Source organism: Myxocyprinus asiaticus, chromosome 36, assembly GCF_019703515.2.
Source record: "Myxocyprinus asiaticus isolate MX2 ecotype Aquarium Trade chromosome 36, UBuf_Myxa_2, whole genome shotgun sequence".
NCBI classification, from domain to species: domain Eukaryota; kingdom Metazoa; phylum Chordata; class Actinopteri; order Cypriniformes; family Catostomidae; genus Myxocyprinus; species Myxocyprinus asiaticus.
The window spans coordinates 542,479-560,000 of NC_059379.1; the positions used below are offsets into that span (position 1 = coordinate 542,479).

General features: G+C 38.7%; 1 protein-coding gene and 1 long non-coding RNA gene across 2 annotated transcripts; both read left to right on the top strand.

Moving 5' to 3' along the window:
- The first annotated feature begins 3,556 nt into the window (after positions 1-3,556).
- LOC127426702 (uncharacterized) lies at positions 3,557-4,480 on the top strand. The gene is made up of 3 exons (XR_007894843.1): positions 3,557-3,646; positions 3,816-3,863; positions 4,336-4,480. It is a non-coding gene; the product is annotated as an uncharacterized LOC127426702 (long non-coding RNA).
- Positions 4,481-12,249: 7,769 nt separating this feature from the next.
- On the top strand, positions 12,250-16,980 carry selenou1b (selenoprotein U1b). The gene is made up of 5 exons (XM_051673644.1): positions 12,250-12,577; positions 13,422-13,513; positions 13,585-13,725; positions 16,138-16,302; positions 16,561-16,980. The coding sequence occupies exons 1-5, from the start codon at positions 12,433-12,435 to the stop codon at positions 16,672-16,674; spliced, it is 657 nt and encodes a 218-aa protein (XP_051529604.1). The 5' UTR covers positions 12,250-12,432; the 3' UTR covers positions 16,675-16,980.
- Positions 16,981-17,522: the final 542 nt, after the last annotated feature.

The following is a 17,522-nucleotide window of genomic DNA, read 5'->3' on the forward strand; positions in this document are numbered from 1 at the left end:
GAAGATGACGTAACAGTACATCCATTGAGAGTCAAATTATATTTTAGCGGCTTATTTTGAGAGGTTTTTGGTCCAATAAATAGTACCTCTGTTTTGTCAGAATTGAGTAAAAGGAAATTTCTGGCCATCCAATCTTTTATTTCATTGATACACTCTGCTAATTTGGAGAACTGTGAAATTTCATCGGGTTAACATAGAAGAAATATAAAGTTTGGTATCGTCGGCATAACAGTGGAAACTTATTCCACGATTCCTGATAATATCTCCCAGGGGAAGCATATATAAGGAGAAAAGCAGAGGCCCTAAATCTGATCCCTGTGGCACTCCATACTTTACTTTTATTTGATCTGACAGTTTCTCATTTACATAGACAAAGTGGTAGCGGTCTGCTAAATAGGACCTAAACCATGCTAATGCAAGTCCACATATGCCAACATAATTCTCCAGCCTATTGAAGAGAATGTTGTGATCTATCTTGTTGAAGGCAGCACTAAGATCTAAAAGCACTAGAAGAGAAATGCAGCCGTGATCAGATGATAAGAGAAAGTCATTTGTAACTCTGATAAGTGCAGTCTCTGTACTGTGATGGGACCTTAATCCTGACTGAAATATTTCATATATACTATTTCTCTGTAGAAATGAACATAGTTGGGAGGACACTACCTTTTCTAGTATTTCTGACATAAATGGGAGATTTGAAATTGGTCTATAATTAGCCTGTTCTCCAGGATCAAGCTGAGGCTTCTTAATAAGCGGTTTGATAACTGCCATTTAAAGTTTCTTGGGACATGTCCTAAAGATAGTGAGGAGTTAATAATATTAAGAAGAGGTTTTGAGATTAAAGGGAATACCTCTTTTAAGAGCTTAGTTGGTATTGGATCTAACAAACTTGTTGTGGTTTTTGATGTTTCGATAAGTTTTGTTAGCTCTTCGTGAACTATGACAGCGAAGGATTGAAGTTGCTCATGAGGAAAATTATGAGACACTGTTTTCTGAGGTGCTGTGACAGATGATTGCATAATTCCAATTTTATTTCTGATTATTTCAATTTTATAAGTAAAGAAATTCATGAAGTCATTACTATTGTGCTGTAACGGAATATCTGGTTCAGTTGATGCTTTATACCTAACCAATTTAGCCACAGTACTGAATAAACACCTAGGATTGTTGTGGTTATTTTCTATGAGTTTGCTAAAATATGCTGACCTGGCAGCTTTTAGTGCCTGTCTGTAGCTACAGACACTATCCTTCCATGCACCACGAAATACCTCTAATTTTGTATTCTTCCACTTGTGCTCCATTTTCCGAGCTGCTCTCTTGAGAGCATGAGTGTGATTATTGTACCATGGTGCAGGGCTTTTTTCTTTAATTTTCTATAATCGAAGGGGGCGACACTATCAAGAGTGCTAAAGATGACTGTATTTATATTTTCTGTTATTACAAGTTCTTCTAGACTTTGGGGTTTACTGAGTGTATGAGATAGATCTGGAAGATTATTAGTGAAACTATCTTTAGTGGTCGAAAGAATAGTTCTACTTGAATGATAGCATGGTGTAGATTGAGTGACATTAGCTGATCACAGCATAAAAGAGATGAGGTAATGATCTGAGATGTCATCACTCTGCGGTAGAAATTCTATAGTACCAACATCAACTCCATATGACAGAATTAGATCTAGCGTATGATTATGGTGATGAGTTGGTCCCATCACATTTTGTCTGACTCCAGGAGAGTTGAGAATATTGATAAATGCTAATCCCAGTGTATCATTTTCATTATCTATGTGAATGCTGAAGTCACCAACAATTAAAGCTCTAGCTACAGTAATTACAAGATCTGATAAAAAATTTTCAAATTCACCAAGGAAATCAGAATACGGCCCAAGTGATCTATATACTGTAGGAAGGGTAAAAGACGATTTGTTTTATTTTATTTATATCTGACAGTGTCACATTCTGCATTATTCATTCAAAAGACTTAAACTGATATCCTGTCCTCTGAGTAACACAAAAAACGTCACTATTAATTGTAGCAACTCCTCCTCCTCGACCCTTCAGATGAGGCTCATGTTTATAACAATAACCTGGGGGAGTAGATTAATTTAAACTAATATATTCATCTGGTTTAAGCCAGGCTTCAGTCAAACAGAGCGAATTCAAACTATGATCTGTAATAATTTCATTTACAATTAGTGCTTTGGTAGAAAGAGATCTAATGTTTAGTAGCCCTACCTCTATATGATGTTTATCTTTAATTTGTTTGTTTGTTTTACAAACATTCTAAATCATAAATATCTCAAAGACATCTACTGTATGTCTAATTCACATCCAAGAAATTAGCAAACAACCTAAAAAAAATAAAAAAAATGTCCCCCAGATGTACACACACATCAAATAGATGTCTGGTTGATGTACGTGTGTTATCAGGAGAGGTTATAGTAAGATGACATCATAATAGCTTGTAATGTTAAATAATGTCATTTTTAAAATGACAGTGCAGGCTGCAAATATAAAAATACATAGAAAGATCACTTCCCACTTTAAAGCTAAAAATACTTTCTCCTGTCCCTACTTAACCCTTGTGCGTCAATTAAAAAAGTCTTACTCAGAGGTCCTTAAAGGCAAAAATGTCCACATCAAAAAACTGCCATAATAATATTATATATTAATATTATTTTCCACTTTCAATTAGTTAATTTTTTTAACCAACATCAGTCTTGATCATAACTACCAAATATTCATTCATTTTCAGGATTTTAACCCTTTAAATGCCAGATTGTTTATATAATGCCACTGTTGATTTTTACACACACACTCACACACACACACACACACACAAGTTTCTCAATACACACATACAAAACACACTCTGACATCCATACCAACACACACACACACACACACACACACACACACACACACACACACACAATTTTATCTGCATCATTTATTCAGTTGGCCTGCAGTGCTCTATAATACAGAAAATAGGGAAAAAGCTTGTATTTGCTCCATAGGCTAAACATGAGAAAAATGGCGCCATCTGGTGGAAAATATAAAAAATGTAAATGTTGAAGCTAGGACTCCGGAATGAAAGCATAATATCATAGAATTCATGATTTTATGCTTTAATGGCACTGGGATCAAATATTGCAGTTTTAATGTGTTTCAATGGGGACATTTTTGTCCTGAAGGTCCTGAGTGTAACTATTTTGTGTACACAGTGTATTATAGATGTGTTATAGGAACTGAGGTTGAAATATCAAAATTCCCCAGAAAATACACACCTCTGGCAAAATGTATGCCGTTGGTATTAACATGGCCAAAATGATCGAAAAAACTAAAATGAAAAAGACAAAAATGTCCTGAAGGGTTAATATGCAGGGACAACTATAAGTAAACCATTTAAAGATTAATTTTCTCAAAAACTGTAAACACTGTGTTCCTGTGGAACACTGATGGAGCTGCAGTCTGACATCATGAATAATGAGCAGCAGGGCGGAGCATCAGATTGAACTGTCACAAATGATGTGATGAGCATCTGCAGTCATGAATCAGACCAGCACCAGTTACTGTTAGAAAACACACTTGAGTTCAGTTTCTGGGAGTTTAGTCTGACTGAAGATGCATCTGGTCAGTGTAGAGTTGGAGTAAGTGGCCTTCTTCTGTTAATGTTTCTTAAATGGCAGTCATTTATTAACATCATTTATTTTGTCATGTTTGATCCCAAAACTTTGTTTTACGTTGTTAACTAAAATAGAGTGCACAATTTTTTAATGTTTGTCTTTTGAAAATATCATTTGAACCTCATTTTCACAGAGATGCAATGGCCCTGCTGAATCATCATGTGTGTCCTGTCAATAACTGGTGAATATTTCATCTTCTTTATTTTACTGTTTTATCACGAGACAATGATTGATTGATTGATCTACAGAACTGATGTGATAATGTCTTTCCTGATAAGATCATATTGATTATGAAAAGGTGAGGTGAAATTATGAGGTGAAAGAGGCTGAATCAGTGAGGTCAGTGTTTGGTAGATTTATTTGTGGTTTGTTTGAAAGTGAAATCTTCAGTCTGTTTGTTTAGACTAATCAAAGTTTACCGGCTGAGTTGTTAATTAACGAAAGAAAATGTCGGTTATCTCTCATGCATTATTGACGTGGAAGGATTTTGAAGAAAGTTCAAAAGCACAAACCTTAAAGGGATAATTCACCCCAAAATGAAATTTCTCTCATCATTTACTCACCCTCATGATATTTTGGGTGAACTATCCCTTTAAGATGCTGATTTCACATGGCGAGTTCTCTCACCTCCTGTATGATTGTGTTCTCTACAGGTGGATCACGCTAAAGTTCTTCACTATGTTGGAGTGGGTCTGGTCTTCCCCGGAAGTCTGCTGTTTGTGTGTGTGCAGACGCTGCTGTCGTAACGTACGGCTGTCACACGGACAGACTTCCACCCCGCACACCTGCGACTGGCGCTCACCTTAGTCGTCTTCACCACCCTCATACTCAATATCCTTTACAATAGCCTTTATTTAATACCTGAAAAGGACAAATCTCATGTTGTTCTAAACCTGCATGCCTCTCTTTCTTCTGTGGAACACAAAAGGAGATGTTTTGAAGAATGTTCAAGCTGCTCTTTTCCATACAATAATGGTGAATGCTGACTAACCCTGTAATATACTGTGTTTCTGTATATGCTGTGCGGTTATTCCTTAACTCTCTGTCCTGTAGGTTGCATGTTTTTTATTCAGGAGAGTTTCTTCCTGCAGCATGCGTGCTGCTGTTTTACGCCTCGTTGTCACACGAGTTCAGCTTCATATCTGCAGAAACACTCTCAGCACTGATGAGGTGATGAGATGGTTCCTCTGAGGAGAGGTGGAAACTAGACAAAATGCTGCCAAAGATCTGATGTGATGTTAACATGCCTTTGATAAGCAATAATAGATGAATATACAACATGGCGAATAAGACTTTAGACTGAGAGTTTAACAGTGGATGTGTAATACAGTCTGTACTGCAATACAGATCAAGACGGTCAAGCTACTGTTTTAATTCAGCTATTGCTTGTGGAAAAGACTGTTAGGTTGACTAGAGAATCCCTAGATTGATAGATTTTATTTTTTTAGAGCAAAACACCAAACATCATGGCTTGAGCAATAAAAAAGAATAAAAGGTTTGTTTTGGATCAATGCTTTCTCTCAGAACTAACGTGCACTTTAATGTGGACAATTAAGAAAACAATGCAGACAATGTTTCATTTCCACAGTTCCACAGTGCTTGTTTGGAGTCTTTTCCAGCCAACTTTCAGATTATCTGATTGTCCATAAACATTGGGCAATATTTTAGATGATGTAAAAATTCCTGACTTTTTTTCCGTAGCAAACCGCAAATAAAGTCCTCTACAAATGAATAGGTTTTATCATGGCAAACATACTGAAAATGAGCACCCAGTCAGTCAATGATGAACTGTTTCCACACAAAAGCAGTTTATGCAGTGGTCTGAGGCTTCTCCATTCACTTGCATTCAAACAGCTCTCCTTGTTGACTGTTCCAAGACGGCGCCGCGGTTGACGTATCCGAACCAGCCGAATGAGGCATCTACGTATTTATATCTACGCTAGGAAGTGTAATTGCGCTTTAAACCATGATGGTGCCTAGATGCTGCAATGGCAAGATGTACAGTGAAAAAGGAGTTTTAGGAGTTGGTTTGTTCTCACCTAAAACCGACTGGATCACCTCAGAAGGCATGGATTAAACCACTGTTTTATGGATTACTTTTATGCTGCCTTTATGTGCTTTAAAGTTCTGGTCACCATTCACTTGCATTGTATGGACCTACAGAGCTGAAATATTCTTCTAAAAATCTTCATTTGTGTTCTGCAGAAGAAAGAAAGTCAAACACATCTGGGATGACATGAGGGTGAATAAATGATGAGAGAATTTTACATTTTTGGGTGAACTATCCCTTTAATGGGATTACAATGTTTTGAGTTTCACATCTGTGCAGTACTGTTCATACTATATTCATACTTGTTACATACATCAATACTGCAGTACTGTGCTTATATGTGTGCACCAAACCTGCATTTGTGGGCATCCTCGAAGGTAATTCCATTTATAACCGGAACTGACTCTCCCAAGTGGTTTGATTCGAGACGGAAGTGTTACATTGTTGCGCCGTTTCCATGGAGACTTGACACAAACTGCCTCACGAGCATTTCTGTGGTTTGATATCACTGGATTATTATATGATTTAATACGACATTATCAACTGTTATATTTCGTTATTGATGGCTGATTATTTGAATAACTCTAGATATTTATCAAAAAGAGACAGATTTATTTCATCAGATGGATTCAGAGAATGTGAAGCGTGTTTTGGGTCGGTGTCTGGTGGAGGGTTTCAGTGAACTGCTCGAACACAAACCACAGGATCCCACTGAGTTCCTCTCACACTGGACACACACAGACACTCACACACACACAGACACTCTCACACACACAGACACACACACAGAGACACACACAAACACACGCACTTACACACACACACACTCACACAGACACACGCACTTACACACACTCACTCTCACACAGACATACGCATGCGCTCACACACGCACTTACACTCACACAGACACACGCAGTTACACACACTCACACAGACACAAGCACTTACACTCACTCACACAGACACACGCACTTACACTCACTCACACACAGACACGCACGCACGCACGCACGCACTCACACACACACACACTCTCACACAAACATACGCATGCGCTCACACACACACACGCACTTACACTCTCTACACACACACACACACACATATATACACACTCATACAGACATTCACTCACTCACTCACACACACACACTCATACAGACATTCACTCACTCTCACACACACATACACTATATTGCCAAAAGTATTCGCTCATCTGCTTTTAGACGCATATGAACTTAAGTGACATCCCATTCTTAATCCATAGGGTTATATAGCAGCTATAACAGCTTCAACTCTTCTGGGAAGGCTTTCCACAAGGTTTAGGAGTGTGTTTATGGGAATTTTTGACCATTCTTCCAGAAGCGCATTTGTGAGGTCAGACACTGATGTTGGACGAGAAGGCCTGGCTCACAGTCTTCACTCTAATTCATCCCAAAGGTGCTCTATCGGGTTGAGGTCAGGACTCTGTGCAGGCCAGTCAAGTTCTTCCACACCAAACTCGCTCATCCATGTCTTTATGGACCTTGCTTTGTGCACTGGTGCGCAGTCATGTTGGAACAGGAAGGGGCCATCCCCAAACTGTTCCCACAAAGTTGGGAGCATGGAATTGTCCAAAATCTCTTGGTATGCTGAAGCATTCAGAGTTCCTTTCACTGGAACTAAGGGGCCAAGCCCAGCTCCTGAAAAACAACCCCACACCATAATCCCCCCTCCACCAAACTTCACAGTTGGCACAATGCAGTCAGACAAGTACCATTCTCCTGGCAACCGCCAAACCCAGACTCGTCCATCAGATTGCCAGATGGAGAAGCGTGATTCGTCACTCCAGAGAACGCGTCTCCACTGCTCTAGAGTCCAGTGGTGGCGTGCTTTACACCACTGCATCCGACGCTTTGCATTGCACTTGGTGATGTATGGCTTGGATGCAGCTGCTCGGCCATGGAAACCCATTCCATGAAGCTCTCTACGCACTGTTCTTGAGCTAATCTGAAGGCCACATGAACTTTGGAGGTCTGTAGCGATTGACTCTGCAGAAAGTTGGCGACCTCTGCGCACTATGCGCCTCAGCATCCGCTGACCCCGCTCTGTCATTTTACGTGGCCTACCACTTCGTGGCTGAGTTGCTGTCATTCCCAGTCGCTTCCACTTTGTTATAATACCACTGACAGTTGACTGTGGAATATTTAGTAGCGAGGAAATTTCACGACTGGACTTGTTGCACAGGTGGCATCCTATCACAGTACCACGCTGGAATTCACTGAGCTCCTGAGAGCGGCCCATTCTTTCACAAATGTTTGTAGAAGCAGTCTGCATGCCTAGGTGCTTCATTTTATACACCTGTGGCCATGGAAGTGATTGGAACACCTGAATTCAATTATTTGGATGGGTGAGCGAATACTTTTGGCAATATAGTGTATATACACACTCATACAGACACACACACACACACACTCCATAGACTTCCATGCATTTTATGGATTTTATACGGATCTAACGATAATTTCTATCCTCTAACCATAAACCTACCTCTAAACCTAACCCTCACAGAAACCTTTTTGCATTTTTACATTAAAAAAAAATGTTTAATGAGCCATTTCCCTCATGGGGACCACTGGCTGGACCCCACAATGTAGTATAAACATGTACACACACTTTCAAAAGTATAGACACAAGACTGTGTATAGACAATATGTGTGTTAACATGATTTTACTGTGATTAAATCACTTACTAACCGCATCTGTGGAAAGTTAGACAATTTTACAACTTCATTGCCATGATGACGTAATGTCAACAAACCCTAAAATTATGATTTAAACAACTTCACATCTCAATTAATCCACAAGTTTTAACAGAATGAATGTAAGTGCTTTTATAAAATTATAATCTTCACATTTCGGACTTTAAACCTCCAAAAATTGACCCCATTGACTTCCATTGTAAGTGTCTCACTGGAACACAGAGCATGTGAGAGAGGAGTCACTCCATCAGAAACTCCTGCAGGAGGAGCAGAACAGCATCACAGCTGCACAGGAGGAGCTCACGGTGAGAGGTGGAGAACACTTGTTTTTCTCCATCTAGAATGAGACACAATAGACGTGTTTGTGTCCTTAGAGAAGGCAAAGTGGAATTAGGAGGGACACTTTAAGTTTCAGAGAGTGTGTCTTCCATTTTTTATTAATGATTTTTAGTGTTCTGCTGTTTTGAAGGCACACAGAAGAGTCTGTATCAGAACCAGCACACGAGAGATCCAGTCCTGCACATCTGCCTGCTGTAAATGAGGGAGATGATGAGGTTTGTGTCATCACACCACACACACCATCTTGACACTTTGACTCTCATCCATCCAGCACAAGATTTAAATCAGGTCATCACACACACACACAAATAATATGCTAAATGACTTGTCCCAAACCTGTGGGGAGTGGCCGTGTTGTTGCTCTCTACCTGTAGATGTCACTGCAGGTCTCTCGGTGAACTTCAAACGTCCCTTGACGCTGCAGTCCATGCAGTGAAAGTCCATTGAAATGTGCTGTGATGATTCTGCAGATCACCACGGAAACCTCACATGATCTTGGAGACCTGACGTCCTCCGATCAGACTGAATCAGATACAGTGATGGAGATCCCAGAGAGATCAGATCCACCACAGCTGAATGACAGCATTGCAGAGGAACAGGTGATCAGTCACGAAAAATGGGATCCAACTTGAACCCAACATGTCAAAATGACAAAAACAGGATAAGAGTAGTCCATATGACTCATACGCTACATTACAAGTCACCTGAAGTCATAAGATACCTTTGTGTGCTGTTCTGCATTCACTCATGTCTGCAGTTTCTCCTTGTTATCTCCTTTAAGATGGTAAATAATGATGAATCAGGTGAAGCTGCTGGTCAGCGAACCTCAGAGATCATGAACCCAGAAGAATCACTTTCTGAAGGGCAGCGCAGAGACGCACAGGTAAATGATCTCTCGTGTGGATGTGCTGACGACACTCAATTCAGTTCATTTCAATCCTCTGAACTGAGATACTCTTTCATCAGCTGACGGACAAAAGTGAAGTAGACATGAATTCAGATCATGAAAAAATGAAGCTGAACCAGATAAGGATTCTCATGAGAGACAGACAGAAACTGAGATTCATCCAGTTGAGCGAGGTGAAGATTCTGCATCATCAAAGTTTAATCTTCTCAGTCTGTGTTTCTGTGCTGAGAAACTGAATCTGAAGTTCAGAATAGGCCAAGAATCGTAAATAAGCCCAAAAAACGTGAATGCATTATGGAAATAAGCCCAAAAATATCATGACTGCCCATACTTATAAGCAACTTCCTGAGAAAACAAGCCCAAAGTTGCTTATAATATGCAGAAATGGCAACACCTCCTGTGGGTCTTTAGAGACAGAGAGAGAGAGAGTGTTATGGGTTAGGATTAACCCGAACCTAACCTAACTTCTGTCAATCGGTCTGTCTGTCTGATTGTCGTTTAATATCGACCTGTCTGTCTAACTATCTGTCTGTTGTTTAATATTGATCTGTCTATCTATCTCTCTGTCTGTCTGTCTGTTGTTTAATATCGATCTGTCTATCTATATGTCTGTCTGTCTCTGTTGGTCAGTCGGTTGGTCGGTCTGTCTGTCATTTAATATAGATCTGTCTGTCTATATGTCTGTCTGTCTCTGTCGGTCGTTCGGTCGGTCTGTCTGTCAGTCAGTCAATCAATTTATCTGTCTCTGTTGGTCAGTCGGTCTGTCTGTCTATCGTTTAATATCAATCTGTCTGTCTATCTATCTGTCTATCTTTCTCTGTTGGTCAGTCTGTCTGTCTCTGTCATTTGGTCTGTCTGTCTCTGTCATTTGGTCTGTCTGTCTGTCTGTTGTTTAATATCAATCTATATGTCTGTCTGTCATTTAATATAGATCTATCTGTCTATATGTCTGTCTGTCTCTGTCGGTCATTCGGTCAGTCGGTCTGTCTGTCAGTCAGTCAATCAATCTATCTGCCTCTGTTGGTCAGTCTGTCTGTCTGTCTATCGTTTATATCGATCTGTCTGTCTATCTATCTGTCTGTCTGTCTCTGTCATTTGGTCTGTCTGTCTGTCTGTTGTTTAATATCAATCTATATGTCTGTCTGTCAGTCTGTCTGTCGTTTAATATCGATCTGCATTGATCTTGCAGAGAGTTTTAAACTTCCTTATGTTTTATACCTAAATATTTTATTTAGAGAAAAAACACAGACACACTGATTTATCTGTCTGTCTGTCTGTCTGTCTGTCATTTAATATCTATCTATCGATCTATCTATCGATCTATCTATCTATCTATCTATCTAATCTGTCTGTCTGTCTGTCTGTCTGTTGTTTAATATCTATCTATCTGTCTGTCTGTCTGTCTGTCGTTTAAAATCTATCTATCTGTCTGTCTGTCTGTCGTTTAATATCTATCTATCTGTCTGTCTGTCTGTCTGTCGTTTAATATCTTTCTGTCTATCTATCGATCTATCTATCTGTCTGTCTGTTGTTGAATATCGATCTGTCTGTCTATTTATATGTCTTTCTGTCTGCCTATCTGTTGTTTAATATTGATCTGTCTGTCTATATGTCTGTCTGTCTCTGTCTGTCATTTGATCGATCTGTCTGTCTGTCTCTGTCGGTTGGTCTGTTTGTATATCTATCTTTCTGTCTGTCTCTGTCGGTCAGTCTTCTGTCTGTCTGTCTGTCTGCCTGTTGTTTAATATAAATCTGTCTGTCTATCTATATGTCTGTCTGTCTCTGTCGGTCGGTCTGCCTGTCTCTGTCGATCAGCCTGTCTGTCATTGTAATACTGATCTGTCTGTCTCTGTCGGTTGGTCTGTCTTGTCTGTCTGTCTGCCTGTTGTTTAATATCAATCTGTCTGTCTATCTATATGTCAGTCTATCTCTGTTGAGCAGTCTGTCTGTCTGTCTGTAGTTTAATATTGATCTGTCAATCTATCTGTCTCTGTTGGTCAGTCGGTCTGTCTGTCTGCCATTCAATATCGATCTGTGTCTATTTATCTGTCTGTCTGTCTCTGTCAGTCGGTCTGTCTGTCTGTCTGTCTGTCTGCCTGTCTGCCTGTTGTTTAATATCGATCTATCTGTCTGTTGTTTAATATCGATCTGTCTGTCTGTCTCTGTCAGTCTCTCTGTCTGTCGTTTAATATCGATCTGTCTGTCTCTGCCGTCAGTCTGTCTGTCTGTCTCTATCTGTCTGTCTGTAAAACCCCAAGCTTTTAAAACTTTTTTAAACTTTCAGGCAAGCCAACAGCAAAATTTGTGTTTACAAACTTTACCTACCTAGTTTAGAGATACAGTACAGACACACTGATTTTACTGGTGTGGATGAATTGGACTTACTGTTCTGTTTTATTAACAGCATGATAAGATATAATTGATGTAAGTGTATGTATGAAGTGTGTGTGTGTGTGTGTGTGTGTGTGTGTGTGTGTGTGTGTGTGTGAACAGAGCTTGAGTAACAGCAGCACAATGTCTGGATCAAGACCAACAATCTGACAGGATAATCTGCAGAAAGAACTTGTGAGCAGCCACTGACTCCACTCACAAACAAGCTTCAGTAACACAGAGCAGTCTGTTGTTTATTTAGCTAAAGTTCAACACTGCGCTGCTTCGAAAACTTTCCAGATCCAGATCCTTGAGTCTGTAGTTTTGAGTTAGGAGAGTTATGGAGCTGCTGACCCGTGTGGTGAGCTCGTTGAGTTCTGCATTCATCAAGGCGTTACAATCTTTCTCTGATCTGTTTCTCACACCACCTCTGTGTGCAACTCTCTCTTACTTGGGCGAGACAGATCTTAAAACACTGGACGGAGGTGAGTCAATGTACACCAGCCTAAAAACATTATTAATGTCTTAATATCATTGCGTTATATATAAAAATATATCAAATAAATGCTGCTAGAGATTTTCTCAGAGCTAACTTTGATTTCAGCTTGCCAAAGCCTTGTTTGGGAGTTAAACAAGTTTCAAAAGTAGAAGTTTGATGGTTACACAGACACTACAGTGAGACAGATCACCAGCGATAGATAGATAGAGAGAGAGAGAGAGAGATAGATAGATGATAGGCTGTCATATAAATCAGAGAGTTGGAGTTTCAATTCACAAACTTTTCATTGGCCCGTTTGAATATTTGGCAAGTCTATGGGATTTTTCCGATATTTTATCGGCTTCTGTGCGAAAACCGTAAGTCCGCTCTGTTAGAAAAGACATAGCACAGTATTCCAGAACAGTCTGAAGATCTGTGCCATGTTTTTGTGGTTTGAGCTTGAAAGCTCTAGGAGGAGTTAGTGTTAGAAAATTTGGTCTTAATTAAGGGATTTAAAAAAAACAAGAACAATCTAAGTTCGAAGAATAACAGTTTGTTGGCTTTGTCAAGCCAACTTAATAAAAATGTGCAACATTACTAATGTTTTTGTCAGGATAATTTGAATCAGTTTTCATCCTTGGTGAAAAGAAGCATAAATGTATTTATTTTTTCACAAATAAAATTGTCTTGGTTTTCTAAAACATTTGAACAGTACTGAGTCTCATGACTTTCAGAGTTGCAAAACAGATTTTTCCCTGATGTCCGACTGAAACACATTCCTTAGAAATTCCTGTATATTCTTTGGCTGAAATCCTGTTATGTAAGAGGTGAACAGTGACTCTGTTGTGCAGATGGTCATGTGTTTAAGGCCAGAGAGCTGTGGGAGACTTCAGGAGCCGTTATCATGGCTGTCAGAAGACCTGGATGATTCATGTGCAGAGAGGTACAGACAAACTTGTTACAACTTCTTAGATATTTGTATTTGTGTTGCTTTCATTTGTTTCTGTGTTTCAGGAGGCGTCTGAACTCTCCTCTCTGAAGCTCCAGTTCGATGCCAGTGGAGTTCCTCTATACGCCGTGGTCAAAGAAAACATCGGCACAGAGATACAGGACTTCAGACCATACTTCAACGGAGAGATATTCCTGGATGAGAACGTAATTAAGTTTGACTCACTTATAAATAGGGCTGTGTTGATACAATCAAATATCGATATATCGCAATACTTTTTCTCATGATGTTGTATCGATACATACTGTAGATCCATGAATCGTGATATATCGTGATATATTCAGTGCAGTCAGAGATGTTTCTATGAGGCACGAAAAAGACTGAAACTGATCCTGCAGGATTCACGGTTTATCACGCGTTTGGATCTAGGGCAAAAATATTGATTTTCTATTTAATCTTCATTTGTACAAGCCCAATGTCGCTGCTTTCAATCTGCAATCCCCAACAATCAGATGTGTGTAAATACTTCTCATTTGCTACAAACAATGTCTGTGATTATCCACAGGCTGGTAGTTTTTTTAGATTTCATTCACCAGTGTTTGAGTGGTGTAGTGGTGAAGAAGTTTTGACTCTTTCTGTGTGATGTGAATCCAAAGACTAGATCCAATCAAAGCATTTGTTGTTTAATAATGTCTCTTTTAATATCCTTTCTGTTCTCTACAGTCAGTTATTTATCAAAAACAACAAAAGAAACATTTCATTCTAATCACACATAGCATGGATGCTATAAAGAACCATTCGACCAAACAAACACTACTCTTAAAGAGAGTACCATTTTAGCACTTGTTCTACATATCTAAGTAAATACTTGTAAATAGTACAAATTAGGCATGTAAACAACATATATGCAAAATAATATATGCAATTTCAGTACAGCATATTTACTGGTGTAATACATGGACAACATAAAGCTAAAATGTCACCAAAATGATGAAAAACGAATGATAAAATAAAATTTTTAAAATTGATATATATACATAATTTAATAATTTAGAAGGTCCCCTGTATAATGAATAATAGCATTAGCTTAAAGATAATTTCTTTCATACTGTATGTAAGCAAAATGGACATTATAACTGTAATATACCCAAATTAATTGAAATTAAAAGCGAAATCGAAACATGATATCATGATGTATCGCGATAGATCGAATCGTGACACGTGTAACGCAATATGTATCGTATCATGAGGTGGCTGGCGATACTCAGCCCTACTTATAAACTTGCATTCTAGCCTGGAAGTTTCTGTACAGAAGAGCTGCTTTCCCCTCCAGATTAAAATCAGCTTATATACAGTAGCCACAAAGAGTGTTCACTTTTTTAAAATGCCCGAATGTTATTCTGTTATATGGCAAAATGTAGACGCCATGAAAGAAAGTTAGAATAAGCACACTTTTCAAGCAAAACATTTGATTAAAAGACATCTGTTTAGTCTTAAATGCTAAAGCAATAAATATAATGTTGCATACAGTTTCATGAACATTAAGTGGCAGCTGCAACATTTTTGAAAACAAAATTACCTGCTTCATTACACGTTTTGCTGCAGTTTCCTAGTGAAATGTCCAGCAGGGGGCGCCAAAAGCGAGTGAACTGGTATCATAATCAGACAAGATTTTAAGGTGAATATGAGATGAGTTTTTAATTAGTAAAATGTACCTCCCTAACCTAAACGTGAACCTAAACCTAACCAATAGTGTCCTAAAAGCAAAGGAGAGGTGAACAGACAACCTTACTCTAAACCTAACCGTTAGTGTTTTTAAAGCAAATGCGACATGAAAAGCACATTTTACAAAACAACCATGTAATTTCGTGTCACTTGTGTGACACTTTCGTCTCACGTGTCAGCTTGTCTGTTTGGCTGGGCTAGAGTCCAGCACTCTATCAGGTGAACTACCATGAAATTAAATAACACTGGAATAAGTGTGTAAATGTAGGTGGGTCTGTAATACAAGCGGTATAATGTGTCGTTTTTCAAATGATGCGTTATAGTGTTTCAATATAATAACATAGCTGTGTGTGAGTAAAAATACATGTTTATAAAGTCATAATCAGCCATTGTACTCGTGATTTGTGTGAATAAAACGCACAGTTGTTGAAGTGCCTCTAGTGTTCATTTCAGCAGACAACTGCAGTGAAACGTAAAACGTGGTGCATAAAAATCAGTTTGCAAAAATGTAGTTATAATAATCTTCATTCTATGAGACTAGGTTGCTTGAAAATGAAGCCACTTTGTGTTTGAGTGTGTTGATAGTGAATGTGCTGAACTCCACCTGTGGTTCCTCTGCTAGAACACCTGTGTGAAGATGACTTCACATCATACATCCATTAAAAATCACCAAGACACCAGTTCATTCAGTCACAGAGCAAAAATAGCTCAGTAAAGTGAAGTCAGTTCTGGGAATTGATTCAGCAGTATTTGAGACACACAGATCACACTTTGATGTTTGTGATGATTTGATATTTTGTTATCAGACAGTTTGAATTGAACTAAATAAATATGCTGATGTACATTCATCACAAACCAGTCCAAACTGTTATTATGTTTGTGTGTGCAATCAGAGAGGTTTCTACGGTCCTCGTGAGCGCCGGATGGGTTTATCAGGGTTTGTGCGTGTGGGCATCTGGAGGAACGGTTGGAGGGCGTTTCAGAACGGTTACTGGGGTAACGTGAGGGGCGAGGGCTTCGTCCTAGGTGCTGTTTATGTCATCGGCCCACATCAACAGGTATGTGAACACAGGTACACTCACACTTACAAGTAATTACTGAACCCCCCGCAAATGTAAAAAATCTAGTAACTCAACTAGCCAAAGTGTTTCTGTAATTTAACTGATAGAACAGGACTCTTTGATTCTCAGGGAACATACATATTGCTAAATATGTTTCTCTTGATTGCATGGACTTTAAGTTACTTTGGAGAAAAGAAATTGCATATAGTAAACGTTAGTATTAATGTAAAACCTTCACATTTGTTTTTCCCTCAGGGAATCTTGCTGGAACACAGAGAGATGGAGTTTGGAGATAAAGTCAAGAAGTCTGATGTGATTCAGGCTGTTAAACAGATTAAAACTGAAAGTGTGCCTCTGAAATTAAAGTAGAGCTCAGTTATTCCAAAGACTAAATGCATCATCGCTTACTCGTTTCAGCTTGAATGGAGACGCTTTCGGTAAATCTAGAAAACAATAGAGTAGATAGCAGAATAAAGAGCAGATTGCAAAGCGTTCCATACGCAAAACATGCTAAATGTCATTTCACTGTGAATGTGTGTGTGTGTGTGTGTGTGTGTGTAGTTGATGACAGACTGACTCTAAACTCAGATGAAGGAGCAGTCTTGATGTTTTCCACTCTACACACACACACATAACCTGTATCATCAACAATAAAACAATTAGACAATCAGAATATTTTGCCTACAGAATGTGTTTCATTATTACTGCTGTCAAAATTCTTACTGTATATTGAATTTTTAAGATTCTAAATTCAGGAATCATTCAAGAATGCCAGACAATAATGTTTATTTCATTGATCAAAATATTGATAAATATTGATAAAATATGATGATGTTTCAGTGTACAGAACAGACTGTGAGAATGTGATCAGCTGCTGATTTTTATATACTGTAATAATTATATATGCTTCAGTTACTGACTATATTACCAATATTACCTTATGCACAGATTCAACATTTAAACAGAGAAACTGCTCTAAATACGCCTGTTTACCCCTCATGTTGTGTTCCAGTCATTTTGGACTGCTTTTTAAAAAAACTTTTTTTTTACTTAAACCAATTGGAATACAATTCATTGACTTTGTTCACATATGGTATCTGAAAACACACACGCACAAAAAATCTGGACCATTTTCTTTACATTTTATTGGTTTTATTTCACTTTGTTACACTTGTTGTGTTCCCGGTCAAAAATGACCGCCATTGGAAATGAATGGA